The sequence below is a fragment of the Carassius carassius genome, chromosome 3, assembly GCF_963082965.1.
Source record: "Carassius carassius chromosome 3, fCarCar2.1, whole genome shotgun sequence".
NCBI lineage: Eukaryota > Metazoa > Chordata > Actinopteri > Cypriniformes > Cyprinidae > Carassius > Carassius carassius.
In genome coordinates, this window is record NC_081757.1 from 5,017,054 (window position 1) to 5,040,516 (window position 23,463).

Here is a 23,463-nt window from a genome sequence, read left to right on the forward strand (position 1 = left end):
TCTTCATGCAAAGGTTTGGACTTGAAGGTGTTTTGTTGAAACAAATTTCATGACTGAAAAAAAATATTAATAATAATAAAAAAAAGAGAAATTGCCCTACTTTTTTAACCTTTTCTTTTTAAAAATAAACAACAATCAATAATGTGTAGATCTTATGGAAAAAAAAAACAATTACAAACTTCTTATTTTAGAACAATGAGCTTTTTGATCATTATAAACATTTAATATCTGATCTGCTCATATTTTTATCCTGTAAATTTATACTGATGACTGAAGTGTATATTTGGTACATTCTTTGTTAAAATCCCAGTCCTGTACTGAACAGTATTAAAAAAAAATGTCTAAGTAATGTTTTTCTTTTTCTTTTGACTAACTAAGAAGCAGACTCTGCGTGTTAGCTGTTTTTTGCTGTTCTGCCACAGTGGGATCTGTACTTGTGGGCCAAGAGAACAAGCTCGGACACGGCAAGACTCAGATGTAAACTATCCAATCTCAGAAAAGAAAAAGACACAAAGGACCAATCAGAGAGCAAAAGGGAGGTACATGAAACTCAGATTCCAGTAAGAGAGAAAACAGGGCAAATCTCGATCTTAAGTAGTTTGGTAATTTGTTGCTGTCCTATGTTATGTTCAGGTTAATGAAATATCACTTGAGCGTTTGAGATGCTGAGGGTTTTTTTTTTTTTAAAGAAAATTTGATGAGGAACTTAACTTTTCAGTGTCAGACATTTAGATCTCACTTTAGATCTTAATGCATATGAATGGAGTGACGGTCTTACACTTTGTACTTATTGTTAGTAATCTAATAATCTGCATCAAAAAATATTGTATCATCTTATAGACCTAAATGTAGAAGACTTTGTTAAATGTTCAAATACTGATTATTGTAAATCATTCTAGAGCACAAGTGTGAAAACGTTTCTGTTTTTGAACTTTAACAGTGGATTTGAAAAATACTCAAATAGTCCCCTAGATGTCATTATTCACCTTCACGCGATTTTATAATAAAAGTAAACTATTATTTGATTAAATGAAAAGAAAAATCTAAAGCTTGATTAGGTGTAATAAAAAATCTCTTATTATTGTTTCAGTAGGATTTTATCCTGTAAATATTTTCATATATTCATTGATTTTTTTTTTCAAAGGATTTTTTCTTCCCTTTTAATATTTGAGTTTTTCAAAACTTTTAATTGGCATGACAGTTTCACGATATTAGCACAGCATCAAAGATTGATTTTTATTAGTATTCATTTTATTTTTATGACATAAAAATAAAGACCAAACGTTAATAACATTTTGGGGACATTAAAACCATCTTATAGGTTTATGAACACAAATGCTAATCACAGAGAAGCTTTCCTAATCATAAATAACTGTCTTTTTCTGCTCAAAAACCCTTGTTTGGAACACTATTCCATTGAACTCGGTAGAAGTGCCTGAGGCTTTAACTGTTTTCAGGAGGGGGAACAGGTTTATAGTTTTTGGTGTTCCCTTTCCTTTAGGCCAAGAATGCAACCAGATACAGTAGGTCTGGAAGATTCAAGTAGCGTTCATACACATGATAAATATGTCACCACACTTGCGAAAATGAACCAGATATGCTGTTTTGTAGCTAGTTTATCCAGCAATCTTATGGGATATTGGGAAACCTTTAACAGAACAGCACTTTTATTGGAAGGATGTCTGGTTACTGGACAGTTAAGCAAATCTCAAAGTTGGCTGTAGGACTTCTTTACATTTGAAAAGATATGTAAAATCTTGTTAAGGTAAATCAGAGTCAAATGATGAATTATGTTCTGAAATGTCTTGTGTGAACCTTTAAGACAGTTTTAGGTATACTTATTCGTTCTAAATTTGAGAAGAAATTAAAACAAGAAAATTTTCATTGTCACTTTGATTTTATCTCAAGTTACCCTAACACTTGTGTGTTTTTCACACACACACACACACACACACACAAACAAAAAGCATGGCAGAAAAAAACTGTTAACTTGAAATCGAGCATTCAAGATCTCAAACGATTAAGCAATTGTAGAATTTTAAACCAGTAGCTAGATTGAATCATCAGATTGTGAAGAAACACCCGGATTAAAAACTGGAAGGTTGAGTTAAGCCGAGCGCGTAACAACATGTGCGCGACTGCGCAATGGAGAGCTGCCTTTTCCAACAGGTGTCTGAGAAATGTTCTTCTCTCACAGCATTTTCACGCAATTTCAACCCGTGCGTCGGATCAATAATGGAAATACTTCGGTTTTTCTCAACATGTCGTAGATCTTAAAATAAGACGAAAACACCATCAACTGGAGTAAAACTATTGTGCGCTCCATTGAGGATTTACGCATGGAGAAACATTCACTTTTTATGGATCTAGTCCATAAACTTTCTGTTTCTTTTTTGGTATTTCAAATGAATTAATCGATATAGTGATTCTGAACAAAGACTGTTTTCGTTTTTCTGCGCTGGATCTCCACCACACCTGCTCTTCATATATGGGAGTATCCTGTTCTCCAAAATCTCCCTACTGACATCTGTGATCGACTGGAGTGATTGGGAAGACGACTAGCTCTTGAGATGGACACAGTTTTCATATATTAATAATGACCAGCGCATTGAGATCGCCAAACTGATAACTTGGGCTCAGCTGAAAGTCTGAACTGGTGGACGATGAAGACAGTTTCATATATTCTTGCTGCGTTGATCATCTGGAACTCAGGTGAGCCGTAAAATGCACTGCGCGTGCAATTGGAAACATTTTCAAACGTGCTGCAGGATTTGGGGTTAAAGGTTTAGGAAAAGAGCTTCACAACACGTTTACGGTTGTCTGATATTACAGGAAGAACTGGTTCTGATGACAAACTGCGAGTGTGATTAATAGCGACAGACGCTCCCTGCTCACACACACACACACACTGTAATGCGTCTTAAGGAGTGTTTTATGGGTTGATGAAGTTGCGAGAATAAGGGTGTGATGAATTTGAGGGTGTTGTCAATGTTACTTACATTTTTTTAGTGTTTTTGCTGCTGGCGTAGCCTATATGAGCTATTCATAAAGTTGTGTTCATGCATGGTCAGTTGGGTCTGAGTACAGGATGTAACTTATACATTATGACTTTCTGCTGGATCAACATCCTCTGCTGGCTTTAGAACATCATTCCTACTCCGATATTAGAGTTTAGGGTCAGGTTTAAGATTATGGCCTTGAGCATCAATCCAGTTGAGATATGAGAGTGAAAATGTTCTTAATAGCCATTATTGTATTGGTTTAATTCATTATAAGGTGCAAATACCATTGTAAAAATTAATATCTGAGTAAAAATAGTTTCAAAAGTCTATAAAATTAAAGCACTGATTACATATTAATTGGAAACGTGTTGATATTAGTAAAAATAGTCAAACCTATTAAGTCCATTTTTAGGGGCAGGGTTAGGCATCAAATGGCAGTCTTTAAGGATATTGACTCAGGAACTTGTCACACTTGGATAAATCATGTTTTGTGGCACAGTGACAGAGGATCTATGCCAGAAATCTTGTCAACAAGCTTATGTCCAAGAGACTTGTCATTACGGTTCATTTATGTAATTCATAATCTTTGCAAACTGGACAACTGATTGCCACGGCCTAATGGTCAAGGATCTGGGTTACTGACATAAAGTTCAAGCTAGAAATAGAGTGACTCAGAAACTCAAGAAAATTGTGGGGAAGATAGCCAAATCACGCCCCTGAACTCTGATCCCAAAGCACTTGAATTGTGTTTAACACAGGCAAAGATTCCCATTAAGTGTACAGTTAATTTATGACTGTTTTCTGCAGCTTACTTGTAACTGCAAATAACAATAAACACAATACATTTCTTATTCATATGTGAGCCTAATCAACTTAAAGTATGCACTAGATATCTGTACTTTTGCGTTTATGTATTTTTAAAAATAATATATAATTGTTCTTGAAATTGCAAACTACTTAATGTATTTAATTTATACATCATACTTTTATAATTTTAATTATAAATAGATTTTTGTTTTTAAAAGTAAATGTGATAGTTCTGCTTATTCACTCAACTTTGCATGCATGCACTTTGTATTTGAATGTTTGCTTATGCTCGTCTGCCTCCCAAAAGTAATTAGCCCTGAGACACATAACGAGTTGAGCAGCATATCTAACTCTCGTCCACAAACGCTCTTCCAGACACCTGTTTGTCTCTCAACCCTCTTCCTTTCTTTTATTTGGGGAAGTTGTGGCCTAGTGGTTAGAGAGTTTGACTCCTAACCCCAGGGTTGTGGGTTTGAATCTCGGGCTGGAAATAGCACGACTTAGGTGCCCTTGAGCAAGGCATCGAACCCCCACATGCTCCCCGCGTGCCGCAGCATAAATGGCTGTCCACTGCTCCGGGTGTGTGTTCACAGTGTGTGTGTGTGTGTGTGTGTGCACTTTGAATGGGTTAAATGCAGAGCACGAGTTCTGAGTATAGGTCACCATACTTGGCTGAATGTCACTTCACTATTATTTGTTATCCATATCTATTCCTATGTTTGTTTTTCCCAACACTAAATGCAAAACAGATCTACACATTATTGCATTTAACAGTGTAACAAGTTTTAATACTTCTACATAGTTTTACAATTGCACGACTAATTCAGTGATTTTGTTTTAGATGTTGAAAGTTACATTTGCTGACCCTCAGACCACCCAAGATGTTGATGAGTTTGTTTCTTCATTGGAACAGAGACATTTAGCTTTACATCACTTGCTCACCAATGGACCCTCTGCAGTGAATGGGTGCCATCAGAATGAGAGTCCAAACAGCTGATATATAATCCACATGACTCCAGTCCACAAAATAATGTCTTGTGAAGGGAAAAGCAGCAGGTTTCTGAAAAACCAAAACATTTAAAAAGTCACTTCTAGTCAAAATTAAGTTCATGATAACACTTATTGAAATCCACCAACATTTTTTTTCTTAACACCAACATTTGTTTAAAACTGTTTAGGAATCTTTTTGCTTGTAAACAGATCTTGATCTGTGCATATTTCACTCCTGATTCAGATGAGATGACTTCACTGAAAAAGTAATATTATGGATAGCAGAATCATATTTTAGCCGAAAGCAACGGTTTGATGTTCAGTTATTATGAATTTAGATGAAACTCATATCTTTTCACTTCACAAGACATTAATTGATGGACTGGAGTCGTGTGGATAACTTGTGGATTATATATCAGCTGTTTGGACTCTCATTCTGATGGCACCCATTCACTGCAGGGGATCCTTTATTGAGCAATTGACGTAAAGCTAAATTTCTCAAAATCTGGTCCAATGAAGAAAAAAACTCATCTACATCTTGGATTGCCCAAGGTTGACTAAATTGCCAGCAAACGTTTATTTTGGGATGAACTATTCCTTAAATAAACACTTATAAGGAAACTGAGCTAATATTAAAAAAATAATTACATATATGATATAATACATAATATAAAATACTACATAGTATTACAACTACTCATCAACCGATTCTTTTTCTAGTTTAGTGGCAACATTAATATAGAATTCAAAAGATATGATTTCTGATTTTATAAACAACTTCCAACAGAGTTCATCCAATAGAATTTATTAATTTGATCATATTGCTGTTGCCACCATTTTAAAAAAACATCTTAAGTGGCTTATTACTTTCTTTGATTACAACCATTATCTCTCTTTTTGTGTCTTTCAGCAGCCTGTGTAAGTGGAGAACGAGAAAATTTTCTAGAGCCCTCGGAGTCCCCCTGGACTCTGCAGTGTTTGGCAGAGGAGGAAACGCGGTTACCCTGTCGATTCAATGCATCGAACAGTGAGATTAAGGTGGTGCAGGTGATGTGGATTCGACAAGACTCAAATGGAGGTGAAGAACAGGTTATCACTGCTCATTTCAGTGAAGGCCAGACAGGTAAAACTGACTCTTTTTCTTTATCTGTTACCTCACTGATATCAAAACTTAAACTGTTACACATTTTTTAGAATGTAATTGTTATACACTTTCATTTTACTAATATTATCACCAAAGAAAAAATGTTTTTTTGAACCTCAGAGTGTTACTTTTAATTTTGTTGTAATTATTTAAAAGTTTAATCACAATTGCTGAGTGAGAATGGTTTCAAACAAAATCCTACACCAATTTCCGCTTCACTGTGGACTTCTCTAGCTATAACATATTCTATAGGCAGCTCCGAGTCATTTACATTTTTTATCTGTATCTGATTTTTGGCTGTTCCTTGAATCTGGTACTGTAACTATACTTGTATTGTACTTGCTGTACTCATTTTGCATTAATTTACACTGAATCATTAAGCAGATGTAAAAAAAAAAAAAAAAAAAAAAAAGTGTTTCATAAAGGAACTATTACTTCCTCTTTCTTTATAATTTCTTTCAGATGACAAGTTTTGTTGTTTGCATCATTCTTTTTTTATGCTTCACAAAAATGGTCAAAAAACCTAATCTTACTGTCAGATTTCATTTTGTTTCTCTCTCACAGAAAGCCCTGCATACAGAGGGCGTGCTCGATTCGCAACCAGCGACCCAATAGCAGACTCTGCTCTGATTCTCATAGGCACACGTTCTGCAGATGAGGGCAAATACATCTGCAAAATCGCCACCTTCCCCGCTGGAAACTTTCAGACAGAGATTTTGGTCACAGTGTGGAGTGAGTACACTAATCATGGCTATTTGGGCAAGAAGAAGACGGCCAACTTTGTCATACAAAAGTGTGTGAACTTTCATATTTTAGCACATTGGAAGATCACCGAAAACCACTTTTGATTTTCAGCAAACACTCTGGTCAAGATTGTATCTGATTTTGGTCAGGAACTGTCAACTTGTCAGACTGCTGTGAAACCATCACTCTTGTGTTCCCACAAGAATCTTTATGTAAAACATTTGTCATGAAAAAAATATTATTTCAGTGCTTTTGCAAGTGAATGTGAAGTTTCTTGTGGAAATGCTGTGATTGTATAATAATTTTTTTTTAAGTCAAATTTTGCTAGTGAATGAAAAATCTTTTATGAGACAATGCAGAAAGCAATAAAATGCTAAATTTAAATTTTCCTTCCATATAATATATTTTTTTCCATCACCATGTCCCCTTAGGGGCTTCGTAGTGATTGGAGTTAAAATCAGCAGGTTTTTTAGTCTTATATGTATATGCAGTGACTCTGCAGCAGTGAGCGATAAAACCCTCTGTGATACAGGACACGGATATAGTAAGCCTTTGATTTTTTTTAACATTACCATTGTCATTTCATTCAGCGTCCCATTCATGTACAGAGAAAACCCGTTAACCACAAAGCTACCACTGCTATGATGTATACAGTTATTATTCTAAGAATAACACGCAAGCATTGTCTGCTTCAATGGGAGTGATGATGGAGATATTTACCTGACAGTTTTCATTGTTGCTGCGATTACAAGATCATATAGTAGCTGCTGCTTTCTCCTTCAGATGTATCGTTTACAGTTGTTTTCAAGCAAACTGTTAGAAACAGGAAAGCAAACGTGGAAGTCTCACTTTAGAAAAATGTCATAAATTAGACAGTTTTTATTTGCCATTTATGATGTATTTGTCATTTCATTTCACAGCTAAACCCATTACGTCCCTGCAGCCGTTCGTCCTGGTTGAGGGTGAGTCGTTCCGTCCAGCCGCTATCTGCCGTTCGGTGGCTAAGCCGATGGCAGGCCTCTCCTGGGACACGGAGCTCGCGGGTCAGAGTCAGAACCGTAGCTTAGATAGTGAAGTGGCCTCCATCCAGTTTTCCCTCCACCCTTTCCGTAACATGAATGGGCAGAAGCTGGACTGTCTGGTCTGGCATCCATCGCAAAAAGGCCCAGTGAGGATCTCCAATAACCTTGTAGTACACTGTGAGTCCTGATCTCTTAACACTTATTATAAATGTATATCAGAAGTGTCTGGGGCGTAATTTATGTGACATTCCTTTGCCCTTGATTTCTTATTACTATAAAGAAAAAATGTAACATCCTGTTCAAATTAGCATTAATTGAATTCAGTGCAACAAATACTTTCATTTATACTTATAAAAGTACTTTAAAAATGCAATGTCTTTAATAATTCATAATTTAAAAAAAATCAATTGTAGTGTTTTATAATTACATTTTCTCTACTAAAAACTAGGGAGAGGAGGAATTATAGCCTTAATTATGTGCTTAATTATCAGTTAATCAAAATATATTTTCTTATTTTGTACATTATAAAATGTTCCTGTGGCTCAGAGGTAGAGCTTTGTGTTGGCAGCGCAAGGTTGTGGGTTCGATTCCCAGGGAACACATATTAGGTAAAAAATGTTAGCCTGAATGCACTGTAAGTCGCTTTGGATAAAAGCGTCTGCTAAATGCATAAATTTACAAAATAAATGCTGGGTTAAAAACAACCATTTCTGGGTTATTCGGCCACCCAGTTGTTGGACAGAACATGTGCTGGGTTATTATTTCGGACTGGGAAAAATTTTGACCCAAATGCTGGGTTGTTTTATTAAACTCAACTAATAAAAATTACTGGTTTGGAAATTAGAAATCACACCCAGAATTACTAGAGGCAATAGTAATAATCAAAAAGTTAACATTTATTTATAAGCAAGAACACCCAATTTAACATTTAAAAGTAACCTCAGACCGCTGCCTCGTGTTTTACTCATAGCTGAATGATGTTGGGATTGATTCCATAACCTCCCCATAAACACACAGTACTGAGATTGGAGGACATACTTTAACATCAAAATAAATTAAATTCAGTATTATAATTAATAAAATCAGTTTGTTATATCTCTTCCCTGTATGTTGCGTTGCATAAAATACAGCTCAGTAAAGACATCATAGATGTTTGATCTTTATGTGACTGAAGAAGTGCACTTATTAGGCAGCACTGATGATGCAAAAAAAAAAGCCTGTTGTCTGGTTGTTTCATCTGAAGGAAGGGGAGGGGTGTATATTTTCAGCTCTGTCAGTGAGATTGACCCTCTGGGTAACACAAAAACTACTCTACACTGGAAAAAACAGCCCAACAGGCTCAACCTTGTGGTTGGGTAGAAAAAATAACCAAGCATGTTTTAGAATGTAAACAGTGTGCAAAAATGTGTTACAGACATTTCTTAAATTGTTTATCAATTTTTTGTTGTTTTTGCAAGTTTGCAAGTGCTATAGTTAATCTATAACTCATTTAAGCACTTCTTAAGAATTATTTTGATGTCTCTTGACGTCAAACCACTTGCCAGGTTATAAACACAAGCTGCCAGTGTGCTTTCTCTTCAGAAGAATTTTTAATGTTGTCCTTACTGCAGTATGATTGATGTACTATTGCGCCACAAGTTTTATACATCACATCCTGGATATGACTCAGAATGAGTGAATTTCAAATCTATATAAATCACGAAAACAATTGTTCATTTCATAATGTAAATGTAAAACACCTTTCCTATTTGCTCAGCTTGCGAAATTTGAATCTGATTGAACTGTTGTTTCTCCTACATACTGGATGTAACTTCCCTCAGATGTGTTATGACATGTGAACATCTGTTTATTGCCTTAATCGATACTATGACTACATTGTTTTTCTCTGATTCATCACTACTGCTGCGGTCATAATGTCTTTGCCTGGTTGATTATAGGAAAATGTAGACTCAAAGTCATTATTTAGTCACCATCATGTGTTTAGAAACCCATCTGATGTGTCTACTGTGGAACTCGAATGGGAAAATTCTTAAGAATATCCTGGTTTTTCTTCTTGTTGTTTTTGCCAATTCGGTTACAGTGAATAAGAACTGGAGCTTTCGAACATCAAACAGGATGCAAAAACACCTTAAACCAAAAAGGTTGAAAGTCTGAAACCATGTGGTTTTGTGTAAAGAATAGCCTTAAGTCTTTCATCTGTAATAATAACAATGTCTGAGAATGTGCTTTTGAACTTTTCAATGAATCCATTCATCCGGTTCACAGTATTAATCTGAATGATTAATTCAGAAATCGGATGGATCTGTTTCTGTTTGCAACTCACTGACTCACTGACTCCATGATCTAGTGCAAAGGTTAACATGGAAGAATGGAAGATTATATATGCCCCATTTTACGATATTTTATAGCATTTTAATGTCATTTTTAAAGCTTGGAAGCTCCAATATTATATATGACTGCATTGGGGAAAAAAAAGCTACCAGTGCATCATTTCAATGTGTGTCTGCTTTTGTGTTCCACAGAGGAAAGTCATGTGGGTTTAATTTAATTGCACAAAATTTTAATAAATCAAACATATGCATGTCTCATAATGCCAATATTAGAGTTTGTACTGTGTCAACAAAAGGATCAGGTGAACTTGTTGGTCAAACGGGAAGTTCATCACAAGTTCAAACAAGAGGCTGAAAAGTGAATTAGATGCACCTAATTCTAAAATCTTTTCATTTGTGTGTTCTTGTGTGTACAGACCCTCCGAATGCACTGATATCTGGCTATGAGGACAACTGGTATGCCGAAAAGCAAGAAGCCACACTGCAGTGCAGCGGTCAAGGAAATCCAGAGCCTCAGAGATTCAGCTGGATGAGGTAAAACTCAGTTTACCTGCATCTCTCGATTTGTTTGTTTGTTCATCTTCCTGTAAGCCTGTCTTGTCGGTTAAATTCTGTTTCGGTTGGCTTCTCTATCAGCATGCCAGAGTAATCTCTAGGTGTGGCCAAGAAGGTTGTGGCCTAAATTCATGAGTGAATTTTTAATGTACTCTATCAGATAGACAGTAATACTGACACTGAGAGGTCATTGAAATACACAACAGTTGTTTTTGCATTTGTGAACAATAATTAGTCACAGCCACACACCTATTTTTCGGCATTTTTCAGTACAAGTGACTAAGGGGTGTAGACATGGACATTTAGATGATCACGCAATTCCTGAGACAAACATTCTCTGGTTTTCTCCTCCTCTCTGTCTCCTCCTCTCTGTCTCTGAAACCTGTTCTCTGGCTGCTCGGTGTGAATGCAAAGTAAATGAAGTAACTGTGGCCTGGCGTCGTGTTGCAACTTGCGCAGCAAACAGACAGAGAGGATTTTCACACGGAGGGAGAAAGCGGGGGATGAGAAATTGCTGGTGAGGGGGAGATGAGTAGGTTTATGATGATGGTGTCAGGAGAATTTGCCTGCGTGCTTGTGTGTGTCATCAGATGAGTCCTACCACTGTCCTCATGCAAATTGTACTGTGCTGTATGAAAAACATGTAACTTATAGTTCCTGGTAAAAGCTGTGGACAAGGTTCTTATTGTCTATGGAAACACTGAATGGGCATATTTTTTTATGGTTTTAGCTAAATAAATAGGCATTTCAGCTTTTAAAATGGGGAGAAATGCACTTGGCAGAACTTAAAACTACAAATCTGGCAGGTGCCAACATAGAGAGTTTGCTTGACAGCCATCATTCTTAAGCATGATGCAAGGTAAACAAAACAAAGCACTTACCTAGACTACATTTAATTCAGTTTTTTTTTTTTGTGCTGATGCAAAACCAATTGAGAACTACATTTACATTTATGCATTTAGCAGACGCTTTTATCCAAAGCAACTTACAGTGCATTCACGCTATACAATTTTTTTTCTTTTTACCAATATGTGTGATCCTTGGGAATTGAACCCACAACCTTTTGCACTGTTCTACCACTGAGCCACTGGAACTACTAGTTTAAAACACAGTACGAAATTATTTATTTATTTATTTATTTATTTTTAACAATACTATTCTGACTGTATTATGGACAAAAAAAAATGTTTTGTCATAAAATCACTGATGACCTGCAAGAAATACAGACTAGGGATATTTTAGGTTGAATTCATGAAATAATTAATTAGTGTAGATTCAGCTGTTTATACAGTACAGTTAGAAAGTTTGGGGTCAGTAACACTTGAAAAATGTCTATTTTTATTCAGTAATGACACAAGTTATTTATCTTAAAAAATAACATTAAAGACTTTTATGATTTTCTGAAATATTTCTGTTTCGAATAAAGGCTGTTCTTTTGGAATTTCTATTCGAAGTACCCTGAAAAAATGCATCATATTAAGCAGCACAACTGTTTTCACCATTGATAATAATCAGAAATGTTAACCAGCATATTAGAATGACAGAAGGATCATATGTAGACCACAAAATCGATCATAAGGGTCGATTTTTTTATTTATTTATACAAAATGTGAAAGCTGAATAAATAAGCTTTCCATTGATGTATGATTGTTAGGATAGGACAATACTTGGCTGGAAATCTGGAATCTGTGTGTGCAAAAAAAATCGTAATATTGAAAACGTCGCCTTTAAAGTTCTTGGCAATGCGCATTACTAATCAATAACTAATTAAGTGTTGATATATTTACGGTAGTAAATTTACAAAATATCTTCATGGAACATGATGTTTACTAATATCCTAATGATTCTTGGCATAAAAGAAAAATGTATAATTTTGACCCATACAATGTATTGTTGGCTATTGCTACAAATATACCCGTGCTACTTTTGACTGCTTTTGTGCTCCATGTTAAAATTCTGAAGTATCATGTCCTGGTATCATGGACATGTCAGTATTCTGTAAGCATAAATCATTGGTTATGTGAAGAATCCTAGACTATAGATTGTGTTGTTTACAGTTATGTGCTTTGATTGAGGGACTACATCGTATTTCGTTGTTCACACAGAAAAAATGAAGCTCTACCTGAGGGTGTGACTGTGGAAGGAGGCACGCTGCGCTTTTCCAGGCCCCTGAGCTTGACAGATCGAGGAGTTTATATCTGTACCGCCACCAATGAGGTGGGATCTGGAAAAGCTGAGATTCTAATAAATATATCAGGTGTGTATCCCATTGAAAACCCTTTCACCCATGTTAAGGTGCAATGCACAGTGCTGCCATCTAGTGAAAATAATTTGCAACTGCATATCTCATAATCTATTAAATTGAAAGAATAATTCATCCAAAAATTAATATTCGGTCACCATTTACTCACCCTCATGTCGTTCCAAACCTGCATGATATTGTTTTTTCTATCTGTGGAATGTAAAGGGAGATGTTAGGCAGAATGTACAGTCTTTTCCATAAAGGCATTCTCCAAAAGAACAGAAGCTGTGTGACTCTTTCACACAAACGATGACAGGACTGTTGGAATTGAATGTACAACATGTTGATAAGTTTTGTTGCATGTTTCTTTCAGAGTTGTCTCCGAAAAACGCATCAGTGAACTACGTGATGATGATTATTATCGCTGGTGTTGCTGCAGTGATTGTTCTCACTCTTATCATAGTGATCATTTCAGTGAAGCGCTACTATAAGCGCAAAAATCAACAACTGGCTATAGAGCTGGTTGCAAAAAAGTAAGAAAATGTGTCTTTCTTTCTAAACATAGAATAATGAACATGACTGGTCTGATTATGAGAATTGGTGTACTGCACACCTGTACTTCAGTCTGTGTCTGTCTCACTCTCTTTGTAAGGGAGGAAATCAGCACTCTATCAAGACAAGCCTCAATTAGGAGAGTCAACTCCGGAAGCACAGGCAACAGATACTCAGTAAGAATACATATATACACATCAACAAATGTTTATTAATAATGCAAGGTTTGGGGTCAGTAGGATTTTTTTAAATGTGTTTTAAAAACATCTGTCTCCAAGGCTGTATTTATTTAATCAAAAATGCAGTAAAAACAGTAATATTGTGAAGTTTAATATAATATATATTTTTTTAATATATTTTTTTAAATTTCATTTATTTCTGTGATGTCAAAGCTGTATTTTCAGCATCATTACTCCAGTCTTCATTGTCACATGATCCTTCAGAAATCATTCTAGTATGAGCCTGTCCTCCAATAAAAAACGACCATGACAGGTTGTCTAGTATGCTGATTTGCTGCTCAAGAAACATTTCTCATTATAATCAATGTTGGAAATAGATTTGCTGCTTAAAGCTGCAGTCCGTAACTTTTGACACTCTAGCGGTTAATAAACACAACTGCTTGCGTCTTGCGGAAGAACATTATTTCCACAGGATTCTTTAATGAATACAAAAAAACATTATAAATATAAATTATAACATCATAAATAGTAACATTATAAATGTCTTTACATTCTGACTAAAAAAGTATTACTTTCTGACCCCAAATGGTATGGTAGTGAATGATATGCATGAGTATATACTGAATATATAAAGTTTTATCATTTCAAACTTTATAATCTTCCTTTCATGAAATGTTTTATTTGTTTACCGCTTGTACTATCCTGATAATTGATATTATCAAATGCAATGACATTCATATATATATATATATATATTTAATTATTTTACATGTGGCTTAAGTATCAAATTTCCTTTTTGGGCAATAGCATGTATGTATACAATTACTGTATGTATATTGCAGTTTAAATCTTCCTCCCACTCATCTCACTCTCTCTGTCTTCTTTTAAAAGGACGATAATAATCCTTTGAGAGTTGAAGGGACGATACGCACAAGTCTCTCTTCACTGGTTTGTTACTCTTTTCATGCATCATTTCTAAAATCACTATATATACCAGTCACATTCTGTAATTGTTCGATATGATACATATATACACACACACACACACACACATATAAAAAACCCAATGCGTTTACTTTCACAGGATCGTCCTCGCTCCAGGGACAGTCGGTCCACGCTGGGAGGGGTGGACTCACTCGGTCGTCCTGCAATTTATAACACGTCCAGAAGAGGTCGAGACAAACTCATGGACAGAACTGAGAAAGAAACTCGGCTGATGATGGAGTCTTATGAGCAGGACAGTAACTTGTCACAGGTATGAGATCACATACAGAGCTTAGAATTGTTGTAAAAGAACACAAAATGGTTTTCTTTTCTTTTTAAACAAATGGTCAGTGAATGAAGGCGCTTCACCTTCCTAAAGAAAATGCTGTTCATTCAGATCAGAAGAAATGATCTTAAATGAAATGACCAAATGTATTTTCTCTTCATTTTATATAAGGTTTTATTTTTGTAGCCGTGTTACTTGCTAAATAATGGTATTTAATAATTCTGTGATAGCTAGTTTGGGACTAAATGTTGTTGTTTTTTGGTTATTGGGAAATTTTTATGTCCTATACACTATACAGCAAGAACACGTTTTATTTGATTCTTTTGGCAAAACTGCTCCTTAAAGAGGTGCCATGGTTTTCACAAAAATATTAAGCAGGGCAACTGTTACGACATTGATAATAATGAGAAACTTTTGAGCAGCAAATCAGTATATTAGAACGATTTCTGAAGGATCATTTGACACTGAAAAAAATAATTTATTTATTATTAATAAAATAATAATGTCTGCTGAAATTCCAGCTTTGCCATCACATGAATAAATTATATATATTATAATTATATGTGTGTGTGTGTGTGTTAAAATAAAGATATTTCTAATTGTACTATAATGTAATATTTCACAGTATTACTAATTTTACTGTATTTCTAAAATCATATACTTGCAGCCTTGGTGAGAATTTGGAGTTTCTTTTAACCCCAAAATCCTTATAGTCAACAAGGCAATAGTAAAAAAAAAATAATAATAATAATTTAATGTGAAAATGACACTGATAATTATCAGTGTCATTTTCACATTAGTAAACCTCTAGTAAAATCAACCCACCATTTATTAAAATTTAAAATTAGAAACAGAACATCAAAATGTACCCTAATTTTATGAAACCTTTTTTACTCCAAATACCTTGCAAATACTCTAATAAAAACACATTTTTATAGGTTATGATCTAATACTTAAAGCTAGTACTTAAAGGAACACTGCACTTTTTTTTTAAATAGGCTCATTTTACAATTTTCGAATCAATTCAGCCGATCTCTTGGTCTGGCGGTAGCACTTTTAGCTTAGCTTAGCATAGATCATTGAATCTGATTAGACCGTTAGCATCTCGCTGAAAAATGACCAAAAACGTTTCATTTTCGGTCAGTCTTAGTACACGATGTAACTACAGAAGAGTCACGTTTTAAATAGGGAAAAATATAAAAACTCTTTGGTCATTTTTGAGTGAGATGCTAACGGTCTAATCAGATTCAATGTTCTATGCTTAGTTAAGCTAAGCTTAATGTGCTACAGCCAGACCCAGAGATCGGCTAAATGGATTCGAAAACGGTGAAACTCAACTGTTTAACTCTGGGGGAGTTGGAAAATTAGCCTATTTTCAAAAATAGTGGAGTGTTCCTTTAAAGCTTCAGTAACTCTCAGCCGTTTAGTGATACTTACACAGTTAACATATGCTATATCAAATAACTGTGCATGTAAAATGCTCATAATCACGTTTACACTTGTGTGATACAGGAAACCCAACTTCTCCCTCCTCTCCACCCCTCTTCTTATTCAATGGAGCAGGCTGTTGAAATTGTGCGGTCTCGGAACGGCAGCGCCATTCTCCCAGCGGAGGGGAGGCCGCAGTCAGGAGGAAGTACCAGAGGGGGCAGCAGAGGGCATAATTCGCCAATAGTATCCATGTACCCGACTCTTACAGATGAGGAAGAGGAAGATTCTGTTAGTCCTACAGATTCAGGAGTCCACAGAGGTTTAATGGAGCCTGATGGATTTGAGAACGGTGGCAGCGATATATCTGAGGCGCTATCCAGTCATTTTGAGCGCACTAATGGCACACTGCGGCCCAAGTCGAAACCCAATAACATCCTGCTCCCGGCCAAGACAACACTTTTCCTGCCGCATAGCCCAACTATCCACAAAGCTCAGATCGTTTAGAGCATTTATATGGAAACGTACATATAAACATGGTTCCTCTGTAATTTCACTTGACAAAATACTGTGTTTGGACAACCAACCCAAAAATGGATCTTTTGTATGAATTTTTATATGATTACATTTTCAAGATGGCAAAACCATGGACCTTATGACTATCAGGCCATAGTCTGAACTCAAAGCTGAAAAACAATACCAGAGGTACTAAAACAGTGCCTCAAATAATTGTGTAATCCGGAGCTGGGCCGCTTGAGTATTATGGGTCACAGCATGTGTTTCAGATGCAGATTAACTGGAATCGGCCAGAGCTGAGCTCCTCTGTGTGACCAACAATGGAATTAAGATCTTTTTTTTTATTGTCATCGCAACCTAAGGCTTCACTTGAATTGCTGTTGAGGGAGACAATACTACATGAACTGGTTTTCTGGTCCGTTAATCCTTCACTGTGACCTTTTGACCTTGATGTCTGTAATCCAGAGATGTACAAATGTTTTGATATATATATATATATATATTTTTTGAATATATGTGTGTGTTATGTATTTTGACAGGAAACTACCCACTGCATGAATAGTATTTTGAAGTATTGCATTACCTTGTTTTGAAAATGGCTCCTGCATGTTCACAGAATGTCATTGTAGGTGTGACACTGTCATTGTTTACAACATTTATACTTCATACTTCATTATGTACTAGTGCTTTAAATGCATTTAGTTTTAATAAGTGGGCAGTTTTACCGCAAGCTCCTGAGATATTCTTTTGAACTTTCTGTCTAACAAAATATAAAGCCTTGGTTTCCTGGTGGTAACTTTGGAGTATTCAGTTCACTGCAGTGCATGGGGGTTATTAAATCAACCCTAATTATACTGCTAATGTTATATGAATTTTAAAAAACATAATGTTGAATCAGGACATTATTGTTCGGTGATTTACAGCCTAAATTTAAAGGTGTGTTAACTGATGAAAAAAAAGTACCATATCAGGAATAATTAACACTAAAATGCTACAATAAAGCTGGGGATACTGTGGAAGTAGCAACCACTGTCAAAAATAAATAAGAATGAATTAATGGAAAATTATAATAATTTATTATGTTTAACAATATTAACCACAAGTTCAATAACAAGTATTTTGGTGTAAGCTATTACCTTGGTACATTCTTGTAAACTGTCCCTCACCGTGCTTGGCTTCTGCTGCAGGAAATGCATTTAAGAATCATTTTAGGAACGTCAGGTTGGACTTTTATTTTGAATTTCAACACAATGTATCTTAAAATTATTTTTGCTCCACTGTCATTCTGCATAGAACTGCATTGCAATTAAAGTACTCAGATTTACTAAAACAGTCTCTAAACGTGGAAGATACTGAAATAAATATCTGATACCTTGGAAATTGTTTATTTTGTATTCAAATGCCTTTTTGTTAGCAGGTTCCCTCACAAAAAGGAAAACATATACATATTAGTCAAGTCACCTTTATTTATATAGCGCTTATATTATATAGGGAAGTCGTGGCCTAATGGTTAGAGAGTCGGACTCCCAATCAAAAGGTTGTGAGTTCGAGCCTTGAGCCGGCAGGAATTGTGGGTGGGGGGAGTGCATGTACAGTCAGGGCCGGATTAACCATAAGGGCAACTGGGCAATTGCCCAGGGGCCCAAGACCTCTAAAGGGCCCGGGGCAGCAAGGGCACGAGCAAAATACTGTATCTGGTAGTCTCCCGCTTTATATTAAACAAACTGTCAACACGGGCTTTTGCGCTGCACAGAGAGACGCTGCGCTGCCTATGACTTTGAACGTGAGTTGAGAGCGGTTGAGAGTCAGTCTCATGCGGAATGACCAATGAAGAGAGGGCCTCAAGTTAAGACCCTCTCCTCATTGGTCAGTCCGCATGAGGTGTGTCAAATGTTACGCCGAGCGGGTTACGTCAGGCGTTGCTACAACAGATAAAAATCTGACATGGAGAAGCTAAGTGGGAGCGCGAAGCGGAAATTAAAAAAGGAAAAGGACATCAGAAACGCAGAAAATTTTAAGTATATACCTAAAATAGGTCATTTTTTCACTCCTGTTAATGTTGCCGACAGTTCTGTTAAGTCAGCTTCCGTCAACGACGAGGACAACTCAGCTAGCCAGGACTTTTCTTCAAGATGCCAAATGAAAGCAAACATGCACTCCCTAATTATTTAGGATTAAAATTGTGTGTTTTGCCAGGTTTTGAAGTATTTATTTTTATCTTTCTATTTTAGCTATTGGACATGAACTTGTTAGTGGCCTTGATTTGGAAGATGTTATACACCAGTTTGCACAGTCAAAGTCCAGAAAAAAGCCATTGTAAGATGTGTTTGCCAAATGAAGGCATTTCAAATTCAAACATGCACTTCCTCATTATTTAGGACTAAAATTGTGTGTTTTGCCAGATTATGTAGCATTTATTTCTGTCTTGTCTTCTGAGAAATTGACAGATTTCTAAATGTTTATGTAGCACTAAAATGTTTAACTGGTTAACTGTGCTGTGATATGTTGTTCTATTTTAAAACAAGTTAAAATGAGCTTAGGATAAAAATGTTTATGAGCAGATAATAGTGATACTGCATTTTATTTATTTATTTTTTCTTTGAGGTGCCAGCTTTATTAAAATGCTGTATATTGTTGTGGAGGGATAACTGGCAGATTTCAAATAGTTTGTGTTGGACTAATAACTTGATTGCCTTGTTGAATTCTGAGGAAACAGGGTCACCCTGTCAGGGTGATTTCTGCTTAAAATGAGCTGAGGACCAAAATGTTTCTTGATGTGTTGTCTGTGTCTTCTGTTATAGCTATATCAATTCAATACATTTCTTTTGGGAATAAATGTTGTTAAATAAACAATGGTTTGAAAGTGGTTGCTTATTTATTCATTTTTGTGAAAATGGAGGATATTTCCCTCCCTCTCAATGTAGTGGGTCAATTTTACCAGATTATACAGATGCTGATGTGTTTTGTTTTCATAGCATTATATGTGAGTGAATGTCTTTGATAGGGGACATAGTAGTGCATTTGTAGTTCTATGAGCATTTAAATATTTGTAAATCAAAATACACCTGATGACAGTTAGAATTTGAAGTATTGAGTATATTTACTGTATATTACAGTAATATATTCTGTATATGACCATATTATGGTGATCCCGGGGTCGTGATGATGGGGCCCTTGAATATTGTTGCCCAGGGTACAACAAAGTGTTAATCTGGCCCTGTGTACAGTTCTCTCTCCACCTGCAATACCACGACTTGGTGCCCTTGAGCAAGGCACTGGACCCCCAACTGCTCCCCGGCGCCGCAGCATAAATGGCTGCCCACTGCTCCGGGTGTGTGTTCACAGTGTGTGTGTGTGTGTTATCACTGCTCTGTGTGTGTGCACTTCGGATGGGTTAAAAGCAGAGCACGAATTCTGAGTATGGGTCACCATACTTGGCTGAATGTCACGTCACTTCACTTCACTTTAAACAAAATACATTGCGTCAAAGCAACTGAACAACATTCATTAGGAAAACAGTGTCAATAATGCAAAAAAAAAAAAAATATTAAATGTAAATAGTGTTTTAAATTAGTATATTTTGCAAGTGGACTCTAGTCTAGTACTCTATTCTAGTACATAGTTCATTGTTTTAAAAATACAATTTTAAATAGTCACAAAGCGTTCAGATCGGGACTTTTATTTTGTCAACAAGGCGTATCCACGTCCATTTTGATGACGTCTCACGGTGGCGAGCTTCACACATCGCTGCTTTTAATTCTAGGCACATTCGCGGAGGAATTTACAATCCATCATCTTTCCGTCTTCAGCGGCGTCGACGCTCTTCCCGATTTATTTTAACTTCCCTAGCTGTACAGGTTTGTACAAAATCTATTCTGTCTTTTGAAAATATACAATTGCGCTGAAATTTGTTTTCCCTGATGATATGGATTAATTTGTTGATGCCTGCAGAAATTGCCTGGACACAATTGTTCCACCTGACCATGCAGAAAACCCCGGGGATAACAACACACTGCAAGGATTAGTGTAGTTCATAAAGATCGCTGCATTTTTATACACATCATATTTTTTTTATACCGGAATCGCTTTATTAATTTATAGCAGGTTTTTCTAAGAAAAGGAACAAGGAAGAAAGGAAAGAAGGAAACCCTCCGGCAGAGGTACAGTGCACTGAATGAATGTAACCAGATCATGTGTCATTCATGTCTTCAGCGCATCTTTGCGTTGCATTTGGAATGTGTTTCCGCATTTATGCGCTGACGCCTTTGATCTAATTAAATTTTCCTTAATTTAATTTTGTGAATTGTTTAAAAACGTAATATTATTACATTATATTATATAGAGTTGTAAAATAATTGTACAAAATTATATTAACTTTTAAATTTGTATTTTGTGTGCATGTAAATATATATAGCCTAATATAAAGTGTAAAAAAATTATGTCTGTACAAATACACATACACACACACACACACACACATATATATATATAGATAGATATCATACAATTTTATAAAATTGTATACAGTTATTTATATTCAGTGACTTTAATGAAAGTGTGACCATTTTGACATCAAATTGGATTCCTGCATAATATTCCCCCAAATAACAATAATGATATTGTATAACAATTGCTTATTAAACGCAATACACTTTATTGAGACTTTTTTTTAAATTACAGCTTGAATATTCTATTCAGAAATTAAAATCATTTTAGAAATGTGACTTCATTCTGGTATGAATTGCCTTTTATGATATACTGACCTATATATAACACAATAAAGAAAATTGCAGAATTTGCAGTGGATGGAAATATCCCAGGAAAGCTCGCTCCTAGAAAGCACCTTTAGACCACAGTCCACATCTCACAGCTTTAGGATTAACAAAGTTGTAAGCTATTTATAGTGGGATGTTTACGGTTCATTTTTAGTTTTTACATGGCTTTATTGATTCTAGTTTTATCGCATTAAAAACAGAAGGTTTTTAGGGATGGTTGATTTGTCCAAATATATAGTCAATAGATCTCATTAGAATGTTAATGTGTAGTGGAAGGTAACCGAAACATCAGACCTTAAATGCTGCTGGTTTGTGGTTTGTGACTGGAGCTGTGTCATGTTCATCCCTGCACAGTCACAGACACGTGAGAGCTGCAGCCTTCTCCAGTTTCACTGGACTCTCACTTTTACCTCAAAGCCTTTCTGACCCAATTGCCTTATGGTCAATAGAACTGAAAAATTTTATTCAGCATTTTATGTGATGGACCATATTATTGGCAGCAATTTTGAGATTACGGCCAGGGTTTATAAAATTAATTGATATAATAATAATAATAATAATAATAATAATATTTTTATTATTTAAATTTTTATTTTTCATGTTTTTGAAAGAAGTCTCTTATGCTCACAAAAAATATTTAAAATATAAATATTTGTAACATTATAAATGTTTATACATATTTATATATTTTTTAACTTCAAACAATGGTTGTTGTTTTTCTCTATACAGTATCTTTTGCACTTTTTGTTGTGACTAATATTTTATTATTTGAATCTTGTTAAAAAGCCAATAATAGCCTTTAAAGCTTGTGTGACAACATGCCCCACTGCTGGGTCATGGAATGAACATGATGCAGTAAACTGTATCTTTATTGTTGGACAATAATTATTAATAGGTATTCTTAAATAGCTGCACAGAACATTTCAAAATAAATGTTAGTATAACAAAAACACATGATTGAAGTTTGAACTTAGTGATGTCATTGCACTATTTGCATACTGAACTGTGATTGGTCTTTTTTCTTGCATGTTTTTGCACACAGAATTGTAATTGGGTTTTTGTCAGTTTAATCTTAAAGTCTGTGTTATTTTATGATTTGTTGACAATTTACTTGCTTTATGTTATACTCATGTAAAAATATGCGGTGATTGATTTATTTAATAGTGACTAACGGTATATGCCACTACTCTTCCCACAGTCATGTCCTTCAGGAGGGGTGTTGTCAGGCAGAGTAAGTTCAGGCATGTGTTTGCCCAAGCTTGGAAGGCTGAGCATTGCCTCGATGATGTCAGAGTATCACGCGTGACATGGGACGGTCCACTGTGCGCCACCAATCCCAAGTTCATTGCTGTTGTCATTGAGGCCGGAGGAGGCGGAGCCTTTCTTGTGTTACCACTCGCCAAGGTTGTTCTCTCGCATTAACAACAACCCTGAGGATTTACAGTTGGTATTTTACATAGGTTTGCATAATCAAATGGTTCTGCTCACATAGTTCCTGTGTCTCCTAATACTAGAGCGGTCGAGTGGACCAGAACACCCCAACCGTGTGCGGTCATGCGGCTCCGGTGCTGGATGTGCAGTGGTGCCCACATGATGACAATGTTATTGCCAGTGCCTCAGAAGACTGCACTGTCAAGGTTTGCTCCTTTCCCTTTAACAAAGGGTCTTATAATTATTGATTGTGTGAATATAGCATCACTGGGCCTTTACATGGTAAATATTTTCAGTATTGTTGAATTTGGCTGTTTTAGCAGTTGGGTAGGTACTGTATTGCAATAATTATCTAAATATTTTCAACCTTTTCAGGTGAACTTCAGTTTTTCGACTAAACATCCAAACACCAAATATACTTTATGCACAAATACTACATATATATTACATTTACATTTACATTTATTCATTCAGCA

At 35.7% G+C, this 23,463-nt stretch overlaps 3 protein-coding genes across 5 annotated transcripts in view; 2 read left to right on the forward strand and 1 right to left on the reverse strand.

Annotated features, from left to right (window-relative positions):
* Positions 1–126: 126 nt before the first annotated feature.
* On the forward strand, positions 127–16,801 carry LOC132117008 (nectin-4-like). 3 transcript variants are annotated; one of them, XM_059526022.1, is made up of 11 exons: positions 127–539; positions 5,710–5,922; positions 6,508–6,675; positions 7,608–7,886; positions 10,456–10,573; positions 12,700–12,851; positions 13,210–13,369; positions 13,489–13,564; positions 14,459–14,515; positions 14,652–14,822; positions 16,350–16,801. In XM_059526022.1, exons 2-11 carry the CDS (start codon positions 5,850–5,852, stop codon positions 16,770–16,772), a joined length of 1,677 nt encoding a protein of 558 aa, XP_059382005.1. In that variant the 5' UTR covers positions 127–539; positions 5,710–5,849; the 3' UTR covers positions 16,773–16,801. The 3 variants fall into 3 exon arrangements, with proteins under 3 accessions (XP_059382005.1, XP_059381997.1, XP_059381987.1); XM_059526014.1 differs by lacking the exon at positions 127–539 and adding an exon at positions 2,045–2,712 and having other exon boundaries at positions 5,713–5,922; XM_059526004.1 differs by lacking the exon at positions 127–539 and adding an exon at positions 2,046–2,712.
* A 3,684-nt stretch (positions 16,802–20,485) lies between these two features.
* Positions 20,486–23,463, forward strand: part of LOC132117088 (coronin-1B-like) — a 14,746-nt gene continuing 11,768 nt past the window's right edge. The window contains exons 1-4 of the mRNA XM_059526145.1: positions 20,486–20,632; positions 20,733–20,941; positions 22,755–22,960; positions 23,071–23,193. Coding sequence (XP_059382128.1) covers positions 22,757–22,960; positions 23,071–23,193 — 327 coding nt within the window. The 5' untranslated portion in view covers positions 20,486–20,632; positions 20,733–20,941; positions 22,755–22,756. The remainder of the gene's footprint in view (positions 20,633–20,732; positions 20,942–22,754; positions 22,961–23,070; positions 23,194–23,463) is intronic.
* cd248a (CD248 molecule, endosialin a) overlaps positions 21,864–23,463 on the reverse strand; it is a 140,158-nt gene continuing 138,558 nt past the window's right edge. The window contains exon 2 of the mRNA XM_059526132.1: positions 21,864–21,879. The gene's annotated coding sequence lies outside the window, so the exon portion shown is untranslated. The remainder of the gene's footprint in view (positions 21,880–23,463) is intronic.

Bases quoted from the DNA above. Each gene is read 5' to 3' on its own strand.
- LOC132117008 (XM_059526004.1), top strand. From the start codon at position 2,664: ATGAAGACAGTTTCATATATTCTTGCTGCGTTGATCATCTGGAACTCA. The intron at 6,676-7,607 runs GTGAGTACACTA...TTCATTTCACAG, and splicing joins GATTTTGGTCACAGTGTGGA to CTAAACCCATTACGTCCCTG. The intron at 10,574-12,699 runs GTAAAACTCAGT...TTGTTCACACAG, and splicing joins CAGAGATTCAGCTGGATGAG to AAAAAATGAAGCTCTACCTG.